Here is a 26,897-nt window from a genome sequence, read left to right as displayed (position 1 = left end):
GCCCGTACTGTCTGTATGAGAATGACAGCCAATTTGGCAAAAGAAAACAAAATAATTTGAATTCCGTTGGTTCAAGAGTGCCCATACCGAGAGGGGCAACAAGGACTGCAGCTGCTCTAGCTCACATGGGAGGAAAAAATATAGTGTCGTCAGGTGTTTTTCTTTCAAGAAAATAATTTAAAAGTTGTTATTATGCAGGTTTTAAACAGAGTCAGAACTGGAACTTTTTTATGGGTACCTTACAAGTCTCCAGTCATCTTCCAAAATATTTAAAATACTTTATACCCCCAGGTCATGCAACCCTCCCCCTTCCTACAAAGTGTCATATGGGCTCTCTTGCACTGGCTGTCAGGCAATGTCTGCATGTTTGGCTCATGAGACTGGCTTCACTGTGAACATGCACTTAGTGGTGTCCTGATTTGGAAAGATGCGCCAGCTTCAGCTGATGTTCATCTTCAGTGGAATCAACTGACGTTGGTGCCATTATGACTGCAGCCTGACCCCTTTAGTGGTCATAATTCTAGTTTGTTTACAGTCATGACCAAATCCCATTTTAGCATCTGCACTCTGCATTACAGTGACTGGCAAACAAAACCTTTCAATTACTTTGATCACACAGAAGTTTTTCCCCTAACTTGCAACTTGCTATTGGTTCTACTTCTACACTAGTTACCTTGTCAGTTTTATCTCTAGCATTTTCAAGTGTGGGTCACATTTCTATAAATGCCCACAAAAGGTCAAAATTAATGTTCTGCAGATTATGAAATTATCAAATTTGGAGGGAAAAGAAAGATAACGTTGAGAAACACCTTAAATCACAGAAGCACTCAGTTCAGCAGAGGGAGACTGCTGCTGCTACTCAACAGAAATGATCATTTATAGTAATTTTAAACAAAACCAAAGGAAGGAAGCAAGAAAAGGCCATTTTGGAACGAAACTGTTGAAGACTTTGCAGAAGAAAAAATTCCATTCAAAAAGTACCCTAATCAAGTGAAAGTTATTTTGAAGTACTAAGGCTTTGTCTTCACGCACATAGCATGACAACCTTTTAAATATGTGCATAAAAAAGGCAATGGAAACTCCACAATGGAATATCAATAATTTTATGAAAATGTAAGATTTCTATTCACTATATAGAGGGGAGATTGAGTCACAGACAGGCACGACAAAAAGACTGCTATATACTTGACCTTTTGACCAAACGGCCTTCCTCTGAAGTAGAAAACACACACATTCACACAAGTACAAATCTCTCGCACAACCACTGTCTCCAACTGCTAAGACAGAAACAATCTGAAGGTGGGCAACACTGAATGAAACCAGTTAGTCTGATATAATAAAAACAGCTACTGAGAGACAGAAAAAGCTGATTTTCTGCAAATAAGGATTTGAGGTAACTTCCCACCTTGTACAGAAGTTTAATGTGCATCATGAACAGTTTAGACAAAAAGAGAGAGTGAGTTTTTGGAATATAATGATGTAGGAGAGTGGCTAAGACTAAGTGGGTTGAGTTGCAGCAGTCATTCATGAAGAGACAAGTGGATGTGAAATTTTTTATATTTTTATTTTTGTTCAATTGGAAATTGTGGTTTAGTTGTGTACCAAGCGATTATGAGGTGTAAAAATAAAGTGAATTAAAAGTGTATATCCACAATCGTGTGTGCCTATTTAATTATGTTTTGTTTGCACGACTATACCAACAAAAATCTACACTGGTGACCACAAGGAAGAATGTGAAGTATGGATAACCTAGATGAGAGCAACAGCACTGAGCAAGAGGATGAAAATCCCATACAGCAGCTGTTACTGTGATATCAACATCCAATACCACACTTGTTAGGGGTTGCAGATATCGACTGCGGTCCATAATAGATATCGCTGGACCCGCGAGTTGTGACTAGGGCCACTCCACGGAGTGTGACAAGTATGAGTGGCATGTGACAAGTATCTAGCGAGCTCTCATCCACTCTTGCTTGGGACGTCAACTAGGACTGTAGCATAGCCTTCAGTTGATAGGAAGCAACCTCTAACAAAGCACTCAGTCAAGTATGGCATAAGTAATGCCTCTCTAGATATCTGTTTGTAATTATACGTATGCAGCATATGAAGAAGCCTGTACCACAAGTACAATATAAATATATATGTTTTACCAATGACTACTAATTATTTCTGTCATTGCAGATACTGACTATGCAGCCAGCTCCTTACAGACTTCACTGCCAAACCTGCAATATATGTTTCCATTTAGAATTGGCCACCTGTCATCATAACAACTGACGACAAGAATCATAACAGTTACCACATGCAGAAGCAGGTACTTCTGCAGTACAGCTTCCCACACAACCAATACTTCCAACACAAGGTATGACAGCCCATCTTTTTAAACTGCCAGTATTCTGGACTATGAGATCTGAGCTGTAGTTTGATCAAGTCAAAAGTATTTTCAGTCATCACAGCATCAGTAACATACAGATTGGTTTCTCTGTGTTATTGCTCATCTGAATGAAACTTGGTCTGTTCAAGTACAGGAAGTTTTTTACGCATGCACGATCCATGCGTGTTGCACCATAATGAAACCTTCAGCTCTGGCATATGTATTTGTGACAAACCAAGTTAGGAGTGCCTCTGCTCCAGCACTGAATGTAATTCTGGGTTCCTAAACTGATGTCCACCAATACTCTCCCATAAGATCACTTTTACACTAGCACAGCATCGAGATAAGAAATCTGCTACCTAATTACTTTTTTGCTTATGTGACAGCCATCTATCATAAAATGTGAAAAGTGTCCGGTTTGTCTGTACTGTCACTGTGAAGCACGAGTGTTTTTCTTGGAGAAGGACGGCATGAGAGAAGCATGATCCATGTGAATGGTATAGTGTTTATCTTCTATTTGGCCTCAGAAATGTTTTATCGTCACATATATAGATACAATTCTCAATCCATGCACACCAGTTTTGTTATGCTGATGTAAAAAACTAAGAGAAAAATGACAAAGGTTGACATGCCCTGTAGACTCCTTGTTGCTGAGCAGGTCCCACAGCAACTTGACTTGCATCCAATGTAAGTGGCATCTGTAAAAATGTAGCATCTCAAGGAAACTTCTCAAGTGCCTAAGTTTTTTGAAGTGGCACATTTCAAATGTTATCTACCCTTTCTGTCAAAGGGATGATGCCATCAGAGGACAATTCAAGTCCTAGAAATTGACATTAATTTTAAATAATGCACATTTCTCCCAGTTTATGACTACTCCCTACAGCCTGAGACTCTGAAATAGTTGTCAAAGGTGTTCTTCAAGTTGTTGTAGTGACTTTAGAAACACCAGGATAACATCCATGTAGCAAAAAAGGAAAGCCCCCTAAAAACCTGTGCATAGCAAACTGAGGATTGGCCTATCGGTCACAATAAAATATTTTTGTAATGTTATCTTTGTTTAGTTAGGAAATTCACATTTTTATTGTGAACTAAGCAATTAAAAGGTGTAAAAATAAAGTGAATTAAAAGTGTATATCCTCAACAGTGTGTGCCTATTCAGTTAGTGTTATGTTTGCACAAATATACCAAAAAAATCCTAGAGATTGGATAACTAATGAAAAGGTACTGAATCACATTAGGGTGAAAAGAAACTTATTGTGCAAGTCAACTAAAAGAAAGGATCAGTTTACAGCACAAATCCTGAGGCATCAAGGCATCAAGAAATTGTCAGTTTGGTAATGGAAGGTACTGTGGGATAGGAGGAGTAATAGTTGTAGAGGGGAGACACAGTAAGCAAGTTCCAATGGATATAGGTTGCAGTAGCAGCAGTAGTAGTAGTAGTAGTAGTAGCAGTAGTAGCAGTCTTCAGTCCAGAAGGTGGTTTGATGGAGCTCTCCATGCTACTCTATCCTGTTAAGCATCTTCATCTCTGAATAACTACTGCAACCTGCTTTCTTTGGGATTGGAATTATTATATTCTTCTTGAAATGTGAGGGTATTTCGCCTGTCTCATACATCTTGCTCACCAAATGGAAGAGTTTTATCATGGCTGGCTCTCTCATGGCTGTTGCTAGTTATAATGGACTGTTTTGTACTACCAGGAACTTTTTTCAACTTAGGTCTTTCAGTGCTCTGTCAGATTCTTCACGCAGTATCGTATCTCTCATTTCATTTTCATCTACATCCTCTTCCATTTCCATAATACTGCCCTCAAGTACAGCGCCCTTCTACATACTACTCCCACCTTTGTGCTTTCCCTTCTTTGCTTAGGACTGGTTTACTATCTGAGCTCTTGATGCTCATACAGGTGGTTCTCTTTTCTCCAAAGATCTCTCTAATTTTCCTGTAGGCAGTATCTATTTTACCCCTAGTGATACATGCTTCTACATCCTTACATTTGTCCTTTAGCTATCCCTGCTTAGCCATTTTTGCACTTCCTGTCAGCTTCAATTTTGAGACATTTGAATTCCTTTTGGCCTGCTTCATTTACTGAATTTATATCTTCTTTCATCAATTAAATTCAATCTCTCTTCTTTACCCATCGAGTTCTACTAGTCCTTGTCTTTTTATCTACTTGATTCTCTGCAGCCTTCACATTCCATCTCTCAAAGCTACCCATTCTTCTTCTACTGTATCTCTTTCCCCTGTTCCTGTCAATCATTCCCTTATGCTCTCTCTGAAACACTCTACAGCCTCCCCATCTGCATAAATTCCTATCTTATTGCAGTTTCTTCAGTTTTAGTCTACAGTTCACAACCAATAAATTGTGATCAAAGTCCACATCTGCCCCTGGAAATATCTTACAAATTAAAACGTGGTTCCTAAGTCTTGCCATTATATAATCAATCTGAATCTATTCAGTATCTCCAGGTCTCTTCCATGCATACAACATTCTCTCATGATTCTTGAACCAAGTGTCAGCTACGATTAAGTTATGCTCTGTGCAAAATTCTACCAGGTGGCTTCCCCTTTCATTCATTACCCCAGTCCATATTCATCTACTTCTTTTCCTTCTCTTCCTTTTCCTACTATTGAATTCCAATCCTTTGGCATCTTCCTTAACTATCTGAGTAATTTCTTTTATCACACCATACACTTCTTTAATCTGTTAATCATCTGCACAGCTAGTTGGCATATAAACTTTTACTACTGTCGTAGGCAGGGGCTTCTTGTCTATCTTGGCTACAATTATGTGGTCACTAAGCTGTCCAGAGTAGCTTACCCACATTGCTATTTTCCTATTTATTATTAAACTTACTCTTGAATTATCCTTATTTGGTTTTGTATTTATAACCCAGTATTCATCTGACCAGAAATCTTGTTCCCCCCACCACCGAACTTCACGTATACCCACTATAGCTAACTTTAACCTACCCATTTCCCTTTTTAAATTTTCTAACCTACCTGTCTGATTAAGCAGTCCAACATTCCATGCTCCAATTTGTAGAATGCCAGTTTTATTTCTGCTGCTAATGTCATCCTGAGTAGTCCCTGCCTCAAGAACCGAATGGCGAACTATTTTACCTCCATAATATTTTACCCAGAAGGATGCCATCATCATTTAACCATACATTAACTTTCACAAAAATCGTCATTTATTATCTTCTCTGTTGATGTTTTATTTCTGGGATTAACAACAATGTTTGTATCATTTGAACTGAACAGAACTAATTCTGCCTCCTGATTAAAAGAAAATGTTAGTGTGAATGAGCTAAAAAGTTGTCTTTAGCACTGACAGTAAACACCATTTATTTGTTTATCTGCCCAATCACGTTAAAGCATGACAGGTGAATTTGTTTCTGTTGAAACAACATTAGTCATTGTGATTATGTTCAATTGAATTCACGTGGCATGTTACTTTTCAAGTTTCCAAAACTGGGAGTTTTTAGTATTCTCCATTCAACACTGGGAAAAATAGTAACCAGAAGTGATACAACATTGCAGTAGCTATGCAGAGAGAAAGAGGCTTGCACTGGATAAACTGGCACTTAGAGCTGCAACAGACTTTAGACAATGAAAGTAACAGAATCACATGTTGTATCACTTCTGGTTACTATTTTTCCCAGTGTTAAATGGGAATGCTCTAGTACTGACACATTGGGCCTTGTTACTCTAATTTGTTTTTTTGCTGCTATATTTTGGATAACCAGAAACAGAAGGAATTTATATGAAAAGCATGGTTTTGTATTAGTATCGATATCAAATTGAACTGGAATTCTGAAATTAATGCTTGTTTGCTTGGTTTTATCAGTAGTGCTTCTTGTTCATTATATTTTCAGCTTTCAACTCTTATGCATAACATTTTTAGTGTTCACATTTGTAAAAAACTTACCCACATGTTCTTTGCTACCCCTTAAACATGCACGATGAGGAAAGAAACTATGCATGCTATTGTATCTTCTACATGTCAAGAAAGTGAATTATTATTGAAATGTTAAAAAAACAGAACTGCTTAGAGGTGTACCTTCATGCAGAATAGAGTTCTTGTTTTATTATATTGCCAGTGCATTAGTCTCACTGTAGTTTACCTGTCTTCTCACCTTGAAATCTTACCTATTATGTGCCATTCAGTTACATACAACGTGTTTGAAAAAGAACTCCCTAGTTTTAATGTTTCCTAGAATCCGTACAAAGAGACATACACTATTCTAGTTTGTGGTGTTTGAGTCATCAACTCTCCAAGTTTGGCTCCTCTGCAGTTGTAAGGTCTGCTTGAGCTTGAGATGGCAACTGTGCTGTTTTTTTTCCCCCTCTGTTCCCTCGGTTCAGTCCAGATTCTCTTTTCTAATGAGGTTACATTTCATGTCAGTGGAACAGTTAATCATCATAACTGCAGAATTTGAGGGGCAGAGAATCCACACAAAGTTATTCAGCATCAACACGACTCTCCAAAAGTTAATGTATGGTGCAGTTTGATTGAAGATCGTTTGATTGGTCCTTTCATTTTTGTATAAAAAGCAATGAACAGGACCTTTATTGTGATATGTTGACTGAGTGTGTCTTTCCCCAAATGGATGATACTGAGGCAGAAAAGGGGCTTGTGTTTTTTCCAAAAAGATGGCACCCCACTCATTACAGTAATTGTGTGTGTGGCTCTTGACAGTCGCTTTCCAGGAAGGTGGATAGGCAGGGCTTGCCCAATACCTTGGCCACCACAAAGCCCAGACTTAACCCCAATGAACTTTTCCTTTTGTGGCCACATAAAAAATGTTATGCACAGTTAAAAGCTCAGAGACATCAATCATTTATAGGAAAGAATTGTTGTGGCAGTTGGGACAGTTACACCTGAAACGTTGGTGAATACATGGCAAGAATTGGAATATCATCTCAACATGTGCAGGGCAAGAAATGGATCCCATGTTGACATCTACTAACATTAAACAAAACTTGGAGGAATTATCTTTCATGATATGTACTCAATGTATAATTTTTCCATAAATTTACCCATTAAATTTATACTTAAAAAGTAGTCTCAAATGCTTAAGGCCCCTTAAAATGAATATTTTGCTTTAACATGTATCTGAGTAATTGTTTAGTAATTATAGCCTAACCTGTGTCAGATGTAGGCCTATCTTTCCCAAAATAGTCCGTTTGCTTTTTTCCTGGAATATTTCTCACCAGTAACTCTGTCAGTTTTCAGAAATAACCAAGCATAGCACAAATGGAATGGGCATCTATTTTGATCATCTGCTTGATTTTACTTTTGAATGTCGTTTTGAGGTTTTCAAAGTACACTCCTGGAAATTGAAATAAGAACACCGTGAATTCATTGTCCCAGGAAGGGGAAACCTTATTGACACATTCCTGGGGTCAGATACATCACATGATCACACTGACAGAACCACAGGCACATAGACACAGGCAACAGAGCATGCACAATGTCGGCACTAGTACAGTGTATATCCACCTTTCACAGCAATGCAGGCTGCTATTCTCCCATGGAGACGATCTTAGAGATGCTGGATGTAGTCCTGTGGAACGGCTTGCCATGCCATTTCCACCTGGCGCCTCAGTTGGACCAGCGTTCGTGCTGGACGTGCAGACCGCGTGAGACGACGCTTCATCCAGTCCCAAACATGCTCAATGGGGGACAGATCCGGAGATCTTGCTGGCCAGGGTAGTTGACTTACACCTTCTAGAGCACGTTGGGTGGCACGGGATACATGCGGACGTGCATTGTCCCGTTGGAACAGCAAGTTCCCTTGCCGGTCTAGGAATGGTAGAACAATGGGTTCGATGACGGTTTGGATGTACCGTGCACTATTCAGTGTCCCCTCGACGATCACCAGTGGTGTACGGCCAGTGTAGGAGATCGCTCCCCACACCATGATGCCGGGTGTTGGCCCTGTGTGCCTCGGTCGTATGCAGTCCTGATTGTGGCGCCCACCTGCACGGCGCCAAACACGCATACGACCATCATTGGCACCAAGGCAGAAGCGACTCTCATCGCTGAAGACGACACATCTCCATTCGTCCCTCCATTCACGCCTGTCGCGACACCACTGGAGGCGGGCTGCACGATGTTGGGGCGTGAGCGGAAGACGGCCTAACGGTGTGCGGGACCGTAGCCCAGCTTCATGGAGACGGTTGCGAATGGTCCTCGCCGATACCCCAGGAGCAACAGTGTCCCTAATTTGCTGGGAAGTGGCGGTGCGGTCCCCTACGGCACTGCGTAGGATCCTACGGTCTTGGCGTGCATCCGTGCGTCGCTGCGGTCCGGTCCCAGGTCGACGGGCACGTGCACCTTCCGCCGACCACTGGCGACAACATCGATGTACTGTGGAGACCTCACGCCCCACGTGTTGAGCAATTCGGCGGTACGTCCACCCGGCCTCCCGCATGCCCACTATACGCCCTCGCTCAAAGTCCGTCAACTGCACATACGGTTCACATCCACACTGTCGCGGCATGCTACCAGTGTTAAAGACTGCGATGGAGCTCCGTATGCCACGGCAAACTGGCTGACACTGACGGCGGCGGTGCACAAATGCTGCGCAGCTAGCGCCATTCGACGGCCAACACCGCGGTTCCTGGTGTGTCCGCTGTGCCGTGCGTGTGATCATTGCTTGTACAGCCCTCTCGCAGTGTCCGGAGCAAGTATGGTGGGTCTGACACACCGGTGTCAATGTGTTCTTTTTTCCATTTCCAGGAGTGTATATAGGTCTATACCATATTTTGTGATATACCAATGTAGATAGTTCAATGTATCATTTGCATGATAAATCTTAATAATACAGAACAAGTCATTGTATATTGACATCAACAACTTTTTTCTAAATATTCCTTCATGCTGATCATTTATTGGTTTTCACGTTTTTTAATTAATGGAAGACAGATGTTAGTAATTCCTATTCATCCATCACCATTTACACATTACAGTAATAGATAATCTTCTGCAGAATAGGAGTCACCAAACAGAAGAGAAACGTTTTCAGATTAGTTTCAAATTTTACTTTGCTGTGTGTCAGGTATTTTATATCTATGGGTAAGTGATTAAAACTTTTGGTCTCAGCATTTGTGCTACAAACAATCTTAATGTGGTGTAATGAATGCCACTTTTTTTCTTCTGGTAATGTAGTTGTGTTGTCATTGTTCCTTCTGAACTGTGGTGGATTATTTACAACAAACTTTATGAGGGAATGACTATACTGTGGAAATGATAGCTGCTACTCCCATGCCGAACACAAGGCAGGCACAATGAAAAGTGTGTTCAGCCAAAGCCACATTAAGAAAGGAAGTGCAGCACACAAACATTCATACAATAATACACACGAAATGAAAAACACTTTAATGAAGAGAAAGAATGGACACTGAGTAAAGTAAGGCAAATCTAAAGTCAAATGACGGAAATAAAACCATTACAAAAAGTGTAAACAGTGCAGTAAGTGCCAGCCGGAGTGGCCGAGCGGTTAAAGGCGCTACAGTCTGGAACCGCACGACCACTACGGTCGCAGGTTCGAATCCTGCCTCGAGCATGGATGTGTGTGATGTCCTTAGGTTAGTTAGGTTTAAGTAGTTCTAAGTTCTAGGGGACTTATGACCACAGCAGTTGAGTCCCATAGTGCTCAGAGCCATTTGAAGTGCAGTAAGCGTAAGTGTAAACAGTGCAGTAAGTGTAAGTGTAAACAGTGCAGTAAGTGTAAGCGTAAACAGTGCAGTAAGTGTAAGTGTAAACAGTGCAGTAAGTGTAAGTGTAAACAGTGCAGTAAGTGTAAGTGTAAACAGCGCAGTAAGCGTAAACAGCGCAGTAAGCGTAAACAGCGCAGTAAGCATAAACAGCACAATAACTTACGTCTACAAAAGAAAGTATTGCTTGAATTGCTCCAGTTATGAATGAAAAGTGATTTCTTGAAACTTTATGATTGGATTGATTACTACACCCATGAACAATAAAATTTGGCATTTTTTATGAAACAACTATGTCTCAATGCAATCAAAGCACCCAACATGGTCGAAACTGGGCATTGGTATGTCAGAGTGACGTCACGGGGAAGTGCGATTGCGGGAACTATGGGCCTATGAATGCAGTGAACATAATGTTTTGGGCTAGTTAAAATGGTGGACATCGGCTTCAAGTTTGTGGTGTAATGACATCTCCCTTCTCTGCTTGATAGCAATGGAAATACTATCGGCAACACTGCGTCCATAGCAGAGTTACTAAACACAGCCTCCCAAAATTCCTTCATGAAAGAAGATGAAGTAAGTATTCCAGAATTTGAATCAAGAGCAGATGCCAACATGAGTCACTTAGAAGTAGATATCCTCAGAGTAATGAAGCAAGTTAAATTGCTTAATAGAAGCAAGTTTTCCAGCTCAGACTGTATACCTATTGGGTTCCTTTCAGAGTATGCTGATGAAATAGCTCCATACTTAGCAATCATATACAACACTTCACTCATCGAAAGATCCATACTCACAGATTGGAAAGCTGCATAGGTTACAGACCTAGTGGGTATTATAACATATCAATGAAGTTCATCAAAGAGTGCTCATACGAGTTGAGTTCTGTTATAAGTTATTTTTGTAATCAATCTCCTACCAGCAGAACATTTCCAGACTGACTAAAATATGCTGATGTTCAGCCTCTTTACAAGGATACAATAAAAGTATTAACCAATTTCACCTTCACCAGCATTTACAAAAATACCTGAAATGGTTTTGTTCGAGCATCTCCACAAGCAACTGACTGCAAATAATATATTGCCCAAGTCATAGTTTGGGTTTCTTTAGGGTTCTGATATGGAGGAAGCTATTTACACTTATAGTGAGAACTTACGTAATTCATTAGAAAGCCTTGACTGTGTAAACCACAGCATTCTCTTATGTAAATTAGAATATTATAGTGTCACCAGGAATGCTGTGAAATGGTTTGAGTCTTATCTAACTAACAGGAAACAAAAGGTGTCATTGCAAAATACTGATGCAGTAAGCAGTCAGTTCAAATGGTTCAAATGGCTCTGAGCACTATGGGACTCAACTGCTGAGGTCATTAGTCCCCTAGAACTTAGAACTAGTTAAACCTAACTAACCTAAGGACATCACAAACATCCATGCCCGAGGCAGGATTCGAACCTGTGACCGTAGCGGTCCTGCGGTTCCAGACTGCAGCGCCTTTAACCGCACGGCCACTTCGGCCGGCTAGCAGTCAGTCTTCATCTGATTGGGAATTAATTACCTGTGGCATTCCTCAAGATTCCATCTTGGGTCCATTGCTTTTTCTTGTGTACATTAATGACCTCTTGTCTGTTACATTGCCGGGTGCTAAGTTTATTTTGTTTGCAGATGATACAAACATTGCAGGAAGTAGCAATGTCAAGTACAGATTTAGAAATAGCTGCTAATCAAATTTTCACTGATGTTAATAAATGGTTTAAAGCTAATTCTCTGTCATTAAACTTTGAAAAGACCTACTATATGTATTTCAGAACCAGTGAGAGATTTCCTTCCAGCATGTGTATAACATATGGAGACATGCAGATTGAAGAGGCTGAGAGTGTTAAATTTCTGGGATTGATAATAAATTCAGTTGGGAATGGCATATCACAGAAATGCTGAAGTCCCTAAAGAAGTCTCCATTTGCAGAGGGAATGTTGTCAGATGTAGGAGATGTAAATGTAAAAAAACTTGCATACTTTGCTTACTTTCATTCTATTACATCTTACAGGATCATATTCTGGGGTAACTCACCAAAATGAGCAAACGTTTTTAGCGTGCAAAAGCATGTAATAAGAATAATTTGTGGTGTAAAATCAAGAAAATCATGTAGGAACCTACTGAAGGAAATTTGTATTCTAACCACTGCTTCTCAGTATGTTTATTCCTTATTGAAATTTGATGCAAGTAAGATATGTCTCAGGATGATTCATGAAGATACGCAAATATTTTAATATGTTATTCTACAAGTAAAACTAAAGAAAAATTTAAAATGCAAAACAAACTGTAATTACTCACAGACTGACAGTCGTGGTCTGTTACAAATCTTCATCTGTTGCTAATCATTTGTACGGCTAGTGTATAATTTTCAAATGTGTTTCATTAATTTAGCTGTCGACTGTCACCAGTGTCTGAAGGACATTGCATCAGATTTTACAGACATCAAACAATACAGACATGGCCAGTCTGTATGTCAGCTGAATGAATTATTACAATTTTTTACATTTTGTATTTTATTTTTCAGCCCCTATGTGACCTGAAGATGAAGATATATAATTTAAAAAACACAAAGAGTCACTGTGTTTCAGTGTGGTGGTAGGCCTATGCCCAGTCTGTATATTTCTTAATATTATTTACTCTCTCAATGGATAAGCATACAATTGTGTTATCAGATATTTCAGAATATCTTACACATTCTGCTAAGTTGTTTTACTATAATTAGCACAGTTTCTCAGTAACACGATATACGGTATGAGTTTGCTCAATTTGCATTTGTACCACTATTGTGTTAGACACTTCCTCTATGCTATGTTCCTGAGTGTCAGTATGTCATTGTGTCACAGAGGAACTTACCTGAATAACAACAGCAGGTCCAGGTGTGAAGCGCCTGATATGCACAAAAGAGAAGATTGAGACCATATGCCCCTCCTGGCCTGCTACAAAGCATAACCTGACAAACATTAAGAACAATAAAAGCAATGAGTGCACAGTAGTTACAGTTCAAATTAAGCATTTTTTAGAAAACTATAGTTAATTGTATACTGTCATCTACATTTACACCTAATGAATGATAACATCAGAGGGATTGTGTCAGATATTATTCTTCACTTTTTGAAGATTTCTCATTAATAGGTAAGAGTCTAGGACACAACACTATGCCTTACATCAAAAGAGTACGCTTGCAATGAGAATTTAAATTTTTACATCAAGTAAGGAAGATTACCAAAAGGAGGTTAGGATGAAAGCTTCTCAGTTTGGCAGTGAGAAATGCAGTTTATACATTGTACATAGTGCCATTTAAGTCAATAGCCCTTCCCATTGCCATTCCAATGATCAGTATCATCCACAAATTAAGATTGTGGAAAATCTAAAAAAGTACCATGTATGGCAGCCTAACTTCTTGATTTGACTCAAAATTAATTCTGGCCACAAAAAATTTTTAGCTGAAAGATTAATTTGGATTCACATGGGGCTAAATCCATATTTAATACATCCCTGGGTGGGTGCATAGTTCTGATAAAAATATTTTTAAAAATATTCAGGCCTCCTCTTATGCATTTTTTTACCTCTCTGCAAGGGAATTAATATGAACAATGCCTTTTACAGCCCAAAGATTTGGGTATATTCCATATTTGTGTACCGGCAACATTGATTATAAGCTATACAGCAGATGAAATTGACTTTGCCTTTATGAGCACAGTGTGTAATGTGGCAGGCCATGAGCCTGACCCACATTTATGAGGAAGGATGGGAACGAAGCAGTCAATTGCAATCCCATTGGTTTTTTATTATTCTTGCATATTCAGATTTCAGCTATAAAGCATCTTCAGTGCTTTTTGGTGAGTTACAATCCCACAAACTCACATGAGTTTCCTTCACCCTACACACCAGTAAAGTCATATGGTGACACTTGTTGCTGCGAGTTTGTTGGATTATAGCTCACTCAAACACACAGAAGATAGTTATTTATAGCTGAAATCTGGATATGTGAGAATAATAAAATGCCAATGGCATTGTGATTGATGGCTGTTTTTCTATTTTTCCTTATAAAAACATGCATTCATTGTGCACAATGGTTCCCTTATGGAATCAAAGTTGGTGATCCACATCTGTTTTGTTCACAAATACTCAGATTCATTATTTAGTCTATTTTTTTTATATAATTACTGACGAATATATCACTAATAACTGCAATCTAAATTAATTCTTTTGTCAAATACCACATGTAAAAGTTCAATTAGTCAGTCATGTAAAATTACAGTAGTTACCTTTCAGACAAAATTTCTGGTGAAAACAAAAACACTACATAAAAATATGATGTTATAATAAATTATAAATGGGGGTAAAAGTGGAAATGCATTAATTATTTGATTAATTAAGATTCCCTCCACATACTGTTAAAATTCCTTACATTACAAATATCAAACTTATTTATTAAATGTTTTACTAGTTTATCAGTCTGTGTATACTTTTCATCATGTACACCATAGAGCAATGAAATTTAACTAAAATTAATTTGTGTGATTATAAATTTGTTAAGATCATAATTTCAACTATGGGTGTATTCATTTTAATTGTCAGAATGGTTTTTTTTTTTCTTTTGGTTTTAGGGCGCACAACTTCAATGGTCATTAGCGCCCTGACTACTCTAAGAATGCACCGCGAGGCACAAGTTGACCACAACAACTAAAAGGGAAAACACGATAAAAGACAGACTGACAGGCATAGGATTAAAAAACAGCATCATCAAATGTCCTTAGCGAGGTTTGTCAAATTGATAAAACGAAGAACACGAGCAGCTGCTCGTGGGTCATCCGCTAAAATGGCATCGAAAGTATTTGGCAGGTTAAGATCGAGGCGCAGTGTGTTAAGATCTGGACAGGACATTAAAATGTGTCTAACCGTCAGCAAGTGCCCACATGGGCAGAACGGCGCCGGCGCAGCCGTCAGCAGATGGCGATGGCTGAACCGGCAGTGTCCAATTCTTAACCGGGCTAAAACGACCTCCTCCCGCCGAGAAGGGCGTGAGGAGGACGTCCAAGCCACGGGAGGAGGTTTTAAGGCCCGAAGCTTGTTGTCGGTAAGTGCAGCCCAATCGGCATGCCACAGAGATAAGACGCGCCGACAAATCACCCTGCTAAAATCGGACGAAGGGACACAACAAGAAGCTGTCCGAGGCTGGAGGACCGCAGCCTTGGCTGCGGCATCTGCAGCTTCGTTCCCAGGGATACCGACATGGCCAGGAACCCACATAAAGCTAACTGGAGAACCGACGTCCACCAGCTGCTGAAGAGAGCGTTGGATCCGGTGTACGAAGGGGTGAACCGGGTACGGATCACTGAGGCTCTGGATGGCGCTCAGGGAATCTGAGCAGATGACATAAGCAGAATGTCGGTGGCGGCAGATGTAAAGAACAGCCTGGTAGAGGGCAAAGAGCTCAGCTGTGAAGACCAAACAATGGCCATGGAGCCGGTATTTGAAACTTTGTGCCTCGACAATAAAGGAACACCCGACCCCGTCATTGGTCTTAGAGCCATCTGTATAAATGAAAGTCATGTCGATGAACTTCGAACGAAGTTCCAAAAAACGGGAGTGGTAGACCGAACTGGGAGTGACCTCTTTTGGGAGCGAGCTGAGGTCAAGGTGAACGCGGACCTGAGCCTGGAGCCAAGGTGGCGTGCGGCTCTCGCCCACTCGAAAGGTTGCAGGGAGGGAAAAAGTAAGGTGTTGAAGGAGGCGACGAAAGCGAACGCCAGGGGGTAGCAGGGCAGAGACATACAACCCGTATTGACGGTCAAGAGAGTCGTCAAAAAAGGAACGATAAGAAGGATGGTCGGGCATTGACAGTAGCCGACAGGCATACCGACAAAGCATTGTATCGCGCCGGTAGGTGAGTGGCAATTCGCCAGCGTCAGCATGAAGACTCTCTACGGGACTGGTATAAAATGCTCCGATCGCAAGTCGTAAACCCCGATGTTGTATGGAGTTGAGGCGGCGTAAGATGGATGGCCGTGCAGAGGAGTATACGAAGCTCCCATAATCCAGCTTGGAGCGGACAATCGACCGATATAGACGAAGTAGGACGGTTCGATCCGCTCCCCACGACAGACCACTGAGAACACGGAGGACATTTAAAGAACGGGTACAACGGGCGGCCAAATATGACACATGTGGAGACCAGCTAAGTTTCCTGTCAAATGTAAGGCCTAAAAATTTGGTTGTCTCCACGATTGGGAGAGCAACGGGACCGAGTCTTAAGGACGGTGGGAGAAACTCTTTGTATCGCCAGAAGTTAATACAGACCGTCTTCTCAGCAGAAAAACGGAAGCCATTGGCGACACTCCAGGAGTAAAGACGGTCAAGAGAACGCTGAAGACAGCGCTCCAGGACACGTGTACACTGCGCGCTGCAATAGATGGTAAAATCGTCCACGAAAAGGGAGCCTGATACATCAGCTGGGAGGCAATCCATTATTGGATTGATCGCGATGGCGAAGAGAGCGACGCTCAAAACTGAGCCCTGTGGCACCCCATTCTCCTGGCGAAAGGTGTCGGACAGGACAGAACCCACACGTACCCTGAACTGTCGATCCATTAAAAAGGAACGAATAAAAAGAGGGAGGCGACCGCGAAGGCCCCATGTATGCATGGTGCGGAGGATGCCCGCCTTCCAACAGGTGTCGTAAGCTTTCTCCAAATCAAAGAACACAGCCGCGGTCGGGCGCTTCCGCAAGAAGTTATTCATAATGAAGGTCGACAAGGTAACCAGATGGTCAACAGCAGAGCGGCGCCTACGAAATCCACATTGTACATTGGTAAGTAGGCGTCGAGACTCGAGCAGCCAAACCAATCGAGAGTTAACCATTCGCTCCATCACTTTACAGACACAGCTGGTAAGCGAGATAGGTCGATAACTGGAAGGCAAGTGCTTGTCCTTCCCCGGCTTAGGAATCGGGACAACAATAGACTCGCGCCAGCATGCGGGAACATGTCCCTCAATCCAGATGCGATTGTATGTACGAAGAAGAAAACCTTTACCCGCAGGAGAAAGGTTCTTCAGCATCTGAATATGAATAGAATCTGGCCCTGGAGCAGAGGACCGTGATCGGCCAAGTGCGTTTTCGAGTTCCCGCATGGTGAATGGGGCATTATAACTTTCACAATTCGAGGAGCGGAAGTTAAGTGGCCTAGCCTCCTCTGCCTGTTTGCGGGGGAGGAAGGCAGGGTGGTAATGAGCGGAGCTCGAAACCTCTGCGAAAAAGCGGCCAAAGGCATTGGAGACAGCCTCAGGGGCCACAAGGACGTCATTCGCGACCTTCACGCCAGAAACTGGTGAGTGGACCTTAGTGTCAGATAGCCGGCGCAGGCTACCCCAGACAACAGAAGAAGGAGTAAAACTGTTGAAGGTGCTTGTGAAAGCAGCCCAGCTGGCTTTCTTGCTTTCTTTGATAATACGACGACACTGAGCACGTAATCGTTTATAATTGATACAATTCGCCACTGTAGGGTGGCGTTTAAAAGTGCGTAAAGCACGTCGACGGGCACGTAAAGCGTCTCTACATGCTGCGGTCCACCAGGGGACCGGTACGCGACGTGGAGAAGAAGGAGGGTGAGGGATGGAATATTCAGCAGCAGCGAGAATGACTTCCGTGAGGTGTGCGACTTGACGATCGCAGCTTGTAAAGGTTTGATCCTGAAAGGTCGCCCTGGAAGAGAAGAGCCCGCAGTCTGCCTTGGAGATGGTCCAATTAGAGAAGCACGGAGAGGGGGTATGCTGCAGGAGATGGATAACACACGGGAAGTGGTCGCTCGAATATGTATCAGAAAGTGCATACCACTCAAACCGGCGTGCAAGTTGGGGAGTACATATAGAGAGGTCTAAATGGGAATAGGTGTGAGATGTGTCCGAAAGAAAAGTAGGGGCGCCAGTATTGAGGCAGACAAGATCGAGCTGGTTGAAAAGGTCTGCTAACAAGGAGCCCCTCGGGCAGGATGCTGGAGAGCCCCAAAGGGGATGGTGGGCATTGAAGTCTCCAGTTAACAAAAATGTGCAGGTAGCTGAGCAATAAGTTGCATCACGTCTGCCCTGGTAACGGCAGATGACGATGGAGTGTAAACGGTACAAAAGGAAAACGTAAAAGTGGGGAGAGTAATGCGGATGGCAACTGCCTGCAGGCCGGTGTGCAACGTGATGGGATCGTAGTAAATATCATCCCGGACCAGCAACATAACCCCTCCATGAGCTGGGATACCTACCACAGGGGGTAGGTCAAAACGCACAGAGGTGTAGTGTGCCAAGGCAATTTGATCGCATGGGCGTAGCTTCGTTTCCTGGAGGGCTACGACAAGCGGACGGTGCAAGCGGAGCAGCAACTTCAAGTCCTCTCGGTTGGAGCGAATGCTGCGAATATTCCAGTGAATAAGTGCCATCGTAAGAAAAGAAAGATGAGAGAAGTGGTCACCTCGAAGGCCGCTTAGGGCCTGGCTTCGAGCGAGCACTGCCGCCGCTATCAGTAGGCGGACAGTCATCGTCCATTGGGTCTATAGGGTCATCGGCCATCTCGGGAGGATGGCCGGGAGGGGGAGCTTCCTCCGCCAGTGAACGGCCAGATGTACGGCGACCAGCGGTGCGGCCAGGCGAAACGGATGACGGCCTGGGGCGGCAGCCGCTGGGTGGCGCAAGAGAAGAAATGCGCCGTGGCGGGGAAGGAGAACTGTGCTTCCTATGCGCCTTTTTGGAAGGACGTGTAGTGGAAGTACCGGTCGAAGGCTGTGAGGTCGAGGTACGGAGGAAGTCTGCACGGGATGGTTCCTTCTTGAAGGCCCGTGCATCTGACTTCGGTGTCTTCGTCTTAGCAGAAGCTGAAGAAGGTGCTCGTGTCTGTGGGGTGATGGGAGGAAGAGGAGACGTCGACCGCGCGATCTTAGCACTGGCCGAACGGACGACCGTGGTGCTGAAGGTCAGATCGCATGTCTGGGTTGCTACCTCCCGGGTAGTCCGAGGAGAGGCGAGGACAGTACTGTATTTCCCCGCTGGGAGCAGCGTGGGCTTCCTACTAGCCAATAGCTTGCGAGCAGCCGAGGTGGACACTTTCTCTTTGACCCGAATTTCCTGGATACAGCGTTCTTCCTTATAGACAGGACAGTCGCGGGAGGATGCTGCATGGTCACCCTGACAGTTCACACAACGAGGAGACGGAGGTGGACAGTCACCCTCATGGGCATCCCTGCCACAGGTGACACATTTAGCCACATTGGAACAAGACTGTCGAGTGTGATTGAAACGCTGACACTGGTAGCAGCGCGTAGGTGTCGGGATATAGGGGCGAACAGAAATAACCTCGTAGCCCGCCTTGATGCGCGATGGCAGCTTAACACTATCGAAGGTCAAGAAAATTGTCCGGGTCGGTACAAGGTCATTGTTGACCTTTTTCATGACCCTATGGACAGCCGTCATGCCCTGCTCAGCGAGGAATGATTGAAGCTCCTCGTCAGTCAATCCGTCGAGGGAGCCAGTATAGACCACACCACGAGACGAATTCAAAGTTCGGTGGGCCTCCACCCGGACAGGGAACGTGTACAGGAGGGTGGCCCGAAGCAGTTTTTGTGCCTGAAAGGCATTCTCAGTTTCTAGTAATAAGGTGCCGTTACGCAACCTGGTACAGGATTTGACAGATCCGGCTATGGCATCTACGCCCTTCTGAATAACGAAAGGGTTGACAGAGGAAAAATCCTTTCCGTCCTCAGTTCGAGAAACTACGAGGAACTGTGGGGCAGGCGGTAGTACTTTTGTCACTGTTGGCTGGTCACATTTCCGTTTTTGGGTCGAAGTCGAAAGAGATGGAGTAGAATCCATTGCGGAGAAATCCCCCATGATTGCCAGCGTCTCCGATGGCGCGCTCCTTCCTTGTGGGGACCCTCTCAGAGGGCACTCCCGCCTTAGGTGAATGTTTACACCTCAGGTCACACCTCCCGAGAAACAGACGGAGGGACCAATCGGCATGGTCAGAAGGTATCAGCTCAGGCAATCACCCCTCCCCGGGCCTGGCCTTTACCAGGGGGTACGCGCGTGCCTTACATGTCTACCCAGGGCGGGGACTTACGCGTTACCCCGTCACCGGCTACGCATGCGAACGCGTGGGTCGGCCTTCAGGCACGCACAGGGAGGAAGGAAGAAGAGGAAAAAGAAGAGAGAGAGGGAGAAAGAGGACAGACTGTCTCAAACGCCGAGGCGGAGACCAGAGAAGGCAAGGAGAAGAAGGCAATGAGAAAGCAAGGGGAAGAAGGCAATAAGAAGGCAAGGAGAAGAAGGCAATGAGAAGGCAAGGAGAAAAAGGCAATGAGAAGGCAATGAGAAGGCAATGAGAAGGCAAGGAGAAGGCAAGGGAAAGAGTAAGGAAGACAGTGAGGTGGAGAAGAGCAAAGAAAGGAACCAACAAAAGGAAGGAAGAAACGAGAAGTGAAAAAACCAAAAGGACCACGATGATAGGTCGTGGAACCGTCCGTCTCCGGACGCAGGCGCGAACTACCCCCGTGAGGGGGATGGACTCCTTTTAGTCGCCTCTTACGACAGGCAGGAATACCGCGGGCCTATTCTAATCCCCGGACCCGCAGGGGGTGTCAGAATGGGTGCCAGAGCACACAAGTAATGAGTCAGTTCATTATGTATCAACTGTTTGTTGACTTCTGTAGTTTTGTACTTGGAAAATTTACTAAGGGTTTATTAAAATGCTGTCAAAATTTAAAACAGTGTGTTTGTCTTTAATCAGACTTATGTAAAGTTTCATATAAAAAGAATTACCAAAATATTTGATTATGGTGAAAAATTATTCAGCTCTGTTATTGCCAGCTGGGCAATAATGAAACATGAGTTAATAATTATTATCTGTAATTTTATTGCCACTGTTGTTAATTTATATGTTATAAGCTTTGGAATGACTAGTCAAAGGAAGTAGAACACAGAATTAGAATCTTTAATTTTATAAATGAACTACTAGAAAGTAAGATATTACAAGGGCCACTCTTTATTGCTGTTTGGATTCTGGCATGCAGTGCTGGACTGTGTCTCAACAAGAGCAATGAATTTGCACAAAAATGAACTCTAATTATTCCTTCAAAAATTTAAACACCAATTAGAAACTTCATTTTCACATTTACTTTTGTCAGCCATAATACACAAAGCTCTGCCCTAGTTAATTCTCTATTGTAAATGTGCATACTTTTTTCTGGTATGAATACGGCATCTCATGTTTCTCACATCTCTAATTTCTAAGTGTCCAGTATCATATTCTGTGCTTTCTTGGTTTAACTGTAGTTGAAGATTCAAAATTTCCTTTACATTCATCATTTTAAATACATATCCAACACATCTAAATTCAGGCAACAATTCCACAACTGTTCAAAGTAATGGAGCAGACTACTGCTAGACTTTTGTCAATTTCGTGTTAATTTTCAGTGATAATAAACAATTCAAAACAAAGGATTGTTTGACTTGGCCATTGTATTCTGCTTTATCCATTTGAGAAACATATGCATGATACATTTCCTTTAAAAAGCCATAGAGACCTAGCTTATTCGTGAGATGTTGCACATTTTCACTTTTGTTAATTATCCCTGATGCCAAACTGAGACTCCTCTTTAATTCTTATTTAAAATGAATTACCAAAATTCAGGTACGATTTACATCAGCATCATCTATGTGCATGGCAAATTTAAACCCTGCCCTACAATCTGTTGTGCTGAATCAGTTTGTGAAGGTGTGTATGCACCTTGGGGTAGGAAGGCAAGAGGGCCATAATACTGTCTTGTACATTATTAAACACAGCAAATGATAACTGATCATGGATGTTCACCCGTATCATGCGCATAAAGATTTTTTTCATGTTTATAGTCTAGTGTCTCCGTGCTGGTTTTTTAAACACTTATAGGCCACTCATAATGCCTCCCACCCCCAACAAATATCATTACTAATGAAACTTTACAGACATCAGAATCATTATATTTTATACATTTGTTCTGCATTTGATTATGAATGTCTTTATGTATTTTGTCAAGCACTGATCAAAAACTTGCCACTACAAACATGACTCACATCTCTTTTTCTTTGCCAAAAGGCAGTCTAATAAGGCTCAAGGACACAGTAGAACTTCATTGTATTTATTTTTTCTTCTCAGCCTACGAAGTAAGTCTGACTTGACCTAAGTTCAATATTACTTCTTTTGTAATCTGTGTTTTAACAGCCTCCTTCCTTCCCCTCTCTCCTGCCAGAAGTAGTAGCCCCTTTTGCTGAAAGCTAATAATTTTAGTTCTGTATGTGTTTCCATTTGGTAAGTAGTTTCTTTCTAACCATACCATAAAAACTTCTACAAAAATTTCTTGTCCATTGATCTCTTTCATACATTATGGGATCAAAAGTATCCGGACACCCCCAAAAACATACATTTCTCATATTAGGTCCAGTGTGTTGCACCTACTGGCAGGTACTCCATATCAGTGGTTTCAGTAGTCATTAGACATTGTGAGAGAGCAGAATGGGGTGCTCTGTGGAACTCACGGACTTCAAACGTGGTCAGGTGATTGGGTGTCACTTAGTCAGACGTCTGTACGCAAGATTTCCACACTCCTAAACATCCCTAGGTCCACTGTTTCTGATGTGATAGTGAAGTGGAAATGTGAAGGGATATGTACAGGACAAAAGTGTACACGATGACCTCATCTGTTCACTGACAAAGACCGCACACAGTTGAAGAGGGCCGTAATGTCTAATAGGAAGACATCTATCCAGACCATCACACAGGAATTTCAAACTGCATCAGGATCCACTACAGGTACTATGACAGTTAGCTGGGAGGTGAGAAAACTTGTATTTCATGGTTGAGCGGCTACTCATAAGCCATACATCATGCTCGTAAATGCCAAACGACACCGCACTTGGTGTAAGGAGCATAAAGATTGGACGATTGAACAATAGAAAAACATTGAGTGGAGTGATGAATCATGGTACACATTGTGGTGATCCGATGGTAGGGTGTGGGTATGGCAAATGCCCGGTGAATGTCACCTGCCAGTGTGTGTAATGCCAACAGTAAAATCCCCAAGCGGTGGTGTTCTGGTGTGGTTGTGTTTTTCATGGAGGAGGCTTGCACCCTTTGTTGTTTTGCATGGCACTATTACAGCACAGGCCTACATTGATGTTTTAAGCACCTTCTTGCTTCCCACTGTTTAAGAGCAATTCAGGGATGGTGATTGCATCTTTCAACACGATCAAGCACCTGTTCATAATGCAAGGCCTCTGGCAGAGTGGTTACACAATAGTAACGTCCCTGAAATGGACTGGCCTGCACAGAGTCCTGACCTGAATCCTATAGGACACCTTTGGGATGTTTTGGAATGCCGACTTCATGCCAGGCCTCACCGACCGACATCGATACCTCTCCTCAGTGCAGCACTCCATGAAGAAAGGGCTGCAATTCCCCAAGAAACGTTCCAGCACCTGATTGAACGTAAGCCTGCGAGAGCGGAAGCTGTCATCAATGCTAAGAGTGGGCCAACACCATATTGAATTTCAGCATTACCGATGAAGGGTGCCATGAACTTTTAAGTAATTTTCAGCCAGGTGTATGGATACTTTTGATCAAATAGCGTAAATAGTTACCACGTACAGTATGAACAGAGGCTTATCTAAAATGAATAATACTTCCTGTAATGCAAACCAATAATAAGTTAATGATGGATAAAAACTTAGTTGCAGTTTAAACATTCATCATTGTGTGTGTGTGTGTGTGTGTGTGTGTGTGTGTGTGTGTGTGTGTGTGTGTGTGTGGGCGCGCGCACGCACGCACATGTCATTAAAAATGTGAAAGAAAGGGTGATCTGTAGTACATGACATAATGTATTATTGAATTCAACAGTATCTCCAGAAGTAGGATCCTTACCACCAGGCGGTGGATCCAATGGAGCTCCCAGTATCTGGTCTATTTTTTTGCTGTTGCCCCCCAGTGTTCAGCACAAAATTCTCATTGGCTTTTCATTATCTGCAAAGCAGTATGGTGAGCCTAACTGAAATTAAATTTATGCTGTAATTTACTTATTCTATTTTTTTCACATTGAACCATGTATGTGGCTTAATCAGTTACATCAGGAACCTCACTTATCAGTACAGCCACTCACCTCGTCACACTGAACTGAATGCCAAGTGCACATCCAAATGTAGACAGAGCTACTCCCAGTGGAATGATGAAACTCATTGGTCCCAGAAGGCGTTCTCCAAATGCCTACAGTGAAATAGACACAGGATATTCTGGAGCAATATTTTACACATAACCCAGCAAAAATTTATTACTTCTCCATTAAAACATACATTTTATTACCTAATGAAGCTGGAGAGGCAGTATAGAACATTATTTTGTAACTTCAGGTATGGCAGAAACAGTGCCCTATTTTAAAAATTATTTTTGAAATAAAAAAACTCTCTCTCTTGGGTCAAAATAATTGTATTAATTTATTGTGAATACTGGACATGACAGGAAACAAAAATGATTTTGTTCTGGCAGGTACAGTCATAAGAAAACAAAAATAAAGAAGATAAGCATGTTTCCACTTGATAAACACAAACATGAAAACAAAAAACATCACAAAAGATTCCATTGCAAACACTACAATTTCTTCCCAATGACACCTTGCATAACATATTGTTTATGAATCAATTGGCCCTACTCTTAATTGGAGACACTTTTGAATGCACTTAAGCATGCTCCTTACCAAATCTTCCACATAACTCTTTGACATATTGATCCACTGCTCCAAAGCAGCCTCTGAGGGACCCTTGAGGTGTCTGGTGGAAAGGATGACTATAAACCATTTGTTTCAGCAAGGCCCATGCATTGTCAGCACAGTTGAGATCTGGAGGATATGGAGGGAATTTCCATCTGCCAGAGTCTATGCTCACTAGGTACATGTTCACAATAGTGTGGTGATGGAGGCATGGTTTGTCATTCATCATTGTGAATCCTGCTCCAATATGTTCACTAAATGGAGGCCAAATATGTGCAAGGATATCATCCCAATACTTTACACCCACCACTCATCACAAGATGTATTAACACAAGGATTGTCCGGCACTCATACACGACTGTGCCCCAAAACATTACTAAATGATCTTCATAAGAGTGCTGGAGTGTGGAACAGTTAGGATGTAAACATTGTCCTTGTTGCCTCCAGATATGAGTAGCAGTATTGTCAGTGTGGGGACTGATATGGGTCTCATCAGAAACGAGCACTGTGTCCCAATACTGCCTAGTGTACAAAGAGTGGTTTTATGCCCATGCGACATGAGTGTCTCTTCAAATTCAAGTTGCAGGAGAGGGGAGGTGTTGTGGCATGTAACCCTAGTTCACATAGACTATTTCATACCATTTGTGTTGACATCTGCACTCCTGAAGCTGTTTGGCACAGCTGCGACAGATGTGTAGGGGTTGAGGGTTTCAGCTTGCTGTTATGTGCAGATATCAAACCTACTTATCTGCAGTTTTTCTTCTGTAGCTACTTATGTGATGATCCTCAGCTGATCTTGCCATTGGAAAACTGTTCCAGATTGTAGACACATCACTTTGACTCACAGTGACATTTGCTGTGATGTAAACCTGTCTGCTTCCCTGCTGCATTTGAACTACTATACAGAACCTCTTATCATATATGTTGTTGTTGTTGTTGTTATTGTTTTTGTCTGAACCATCCTGAAGCAACCCAGCCCAACTCTTGTAATGACATACAGTGCAAGTACTGCAATATTTACAGTAGAAATATGGACTGCTTCCACCGGAAATACATTTCAAGCAAACCAATGTATTGATATCTTACAATATTTCTTGACCAGATCATTCAATATTATAGTTTTGGGAATATGAAAAATTTGTTTTGACTTTTATATTTTTGCACTGCCCTACATCGTTAAGTGATAATAGTTTTCAATACATAATAGTACCGTATCATTAGTGAACAATCTGGAAATGCTGGTCATCCTATCTGATTACTCTTCATGCATACTGAGAACATAGTGGTCCTAATTTGGTTTATTGTTTCTACAGAACATTCGCCATCCACTGTACAACACTGCATTTTGTCATTCAAGGCTTTGTCAAGATGATCACATATTAGAGAGGGTACTCCACACCCTATCTTGTCAACAGTATGGGTCATTTGGAAAACTCCCCGTCACCATACCTTAGAAGACTGAATCTACCAAATCTCTTGTGTTTTCTTTTTGCAAGATATTGTAGTTGAGGTGAGGGATATTATGTACTGTATTTCACTCTTATTCGTTTTATTAAACAGGTGTGACAGGCATCCATTTAGTCACACATTCACTGTTTTTCATATATCCCACAAGAAGGGGAACCTTCAGGGATTTGGAACAACTCAAAATATATCTTAGAAAAAGATGAGGTAATGATAGAAACTTAATCTGTAAAATATATTAACAACAAACTATCACTATCCTGCTCACTGCTATTTTCTCTTACGGCACCTAAATGTAATTGTATAAATTAGAATGAAAGCTGCTACTTTGGAAACAGATGCTCTCTTCTCAGCTATGCTATACAACAGCTGTTTATATTATATTACTTACTTGACTACTACCATATTTTTCAAAGAAAATATTCACTGCATCTGTAAACACTTAGTTATTTTCAGTACATTACGACTACTCATGTATCTTTACACTGAGAACTGCTACTTGCTCATATAATAATTTATTACGTCATGATCACTTA

The 26,897-nt window shown here is 42.0% G+C and overlaps 1 protein-coding gene across 2 annotated transcripts in view; it reads right to left on the bottom strand.

Moving 5' to 3' along the window:
* The window catches only part of LOC124612842 (b(0,+)-type amino acid transporter 1-like), a 439,105-nt gene that overhangs the window by 57,121 nt on the left and 355,087 nt on the right, over positions 1 to 26,897 (bottom strand). For both annotated transcript variants that reach the window (XM_047141270.1, XM_047141271.1), the window contains 2 exons: positions 24,295 to 24,398; positions 12,980 to 13,076 (listed from right to left, as the gene is read on the bottom strand). In XM_047141270.1, the coding sequence (XP_046997226.1) occupies positions 12,980 to 13,076; positions 24,295 to 24,398 (201 nt within the window). The remainder of the gene's footprint in view (positions 1 to 12,979; positions 13,077 to 24,294; positions 24,399 to 26,897) is intronic.

This window comes from Schistocerca americana, chromosome 4 (genome assembly GCF_021461395.2).
Source record: "Schistocerca americana isolate TAMUIC-IGC-003095 chromosome 4, iqSchAmer2.1, whole genome shotgun sequence".
In the NCBI taxonomy this organism is placed as follows: Eukaryota; Metazoa; Arthropoda; class Insecta; order Orthoptera; family Acrididae; genus Schistocerca; species Schistocerca americana.
This window is presented reverse-complemented; position numbering and strand designations above follow the sequence as displayed.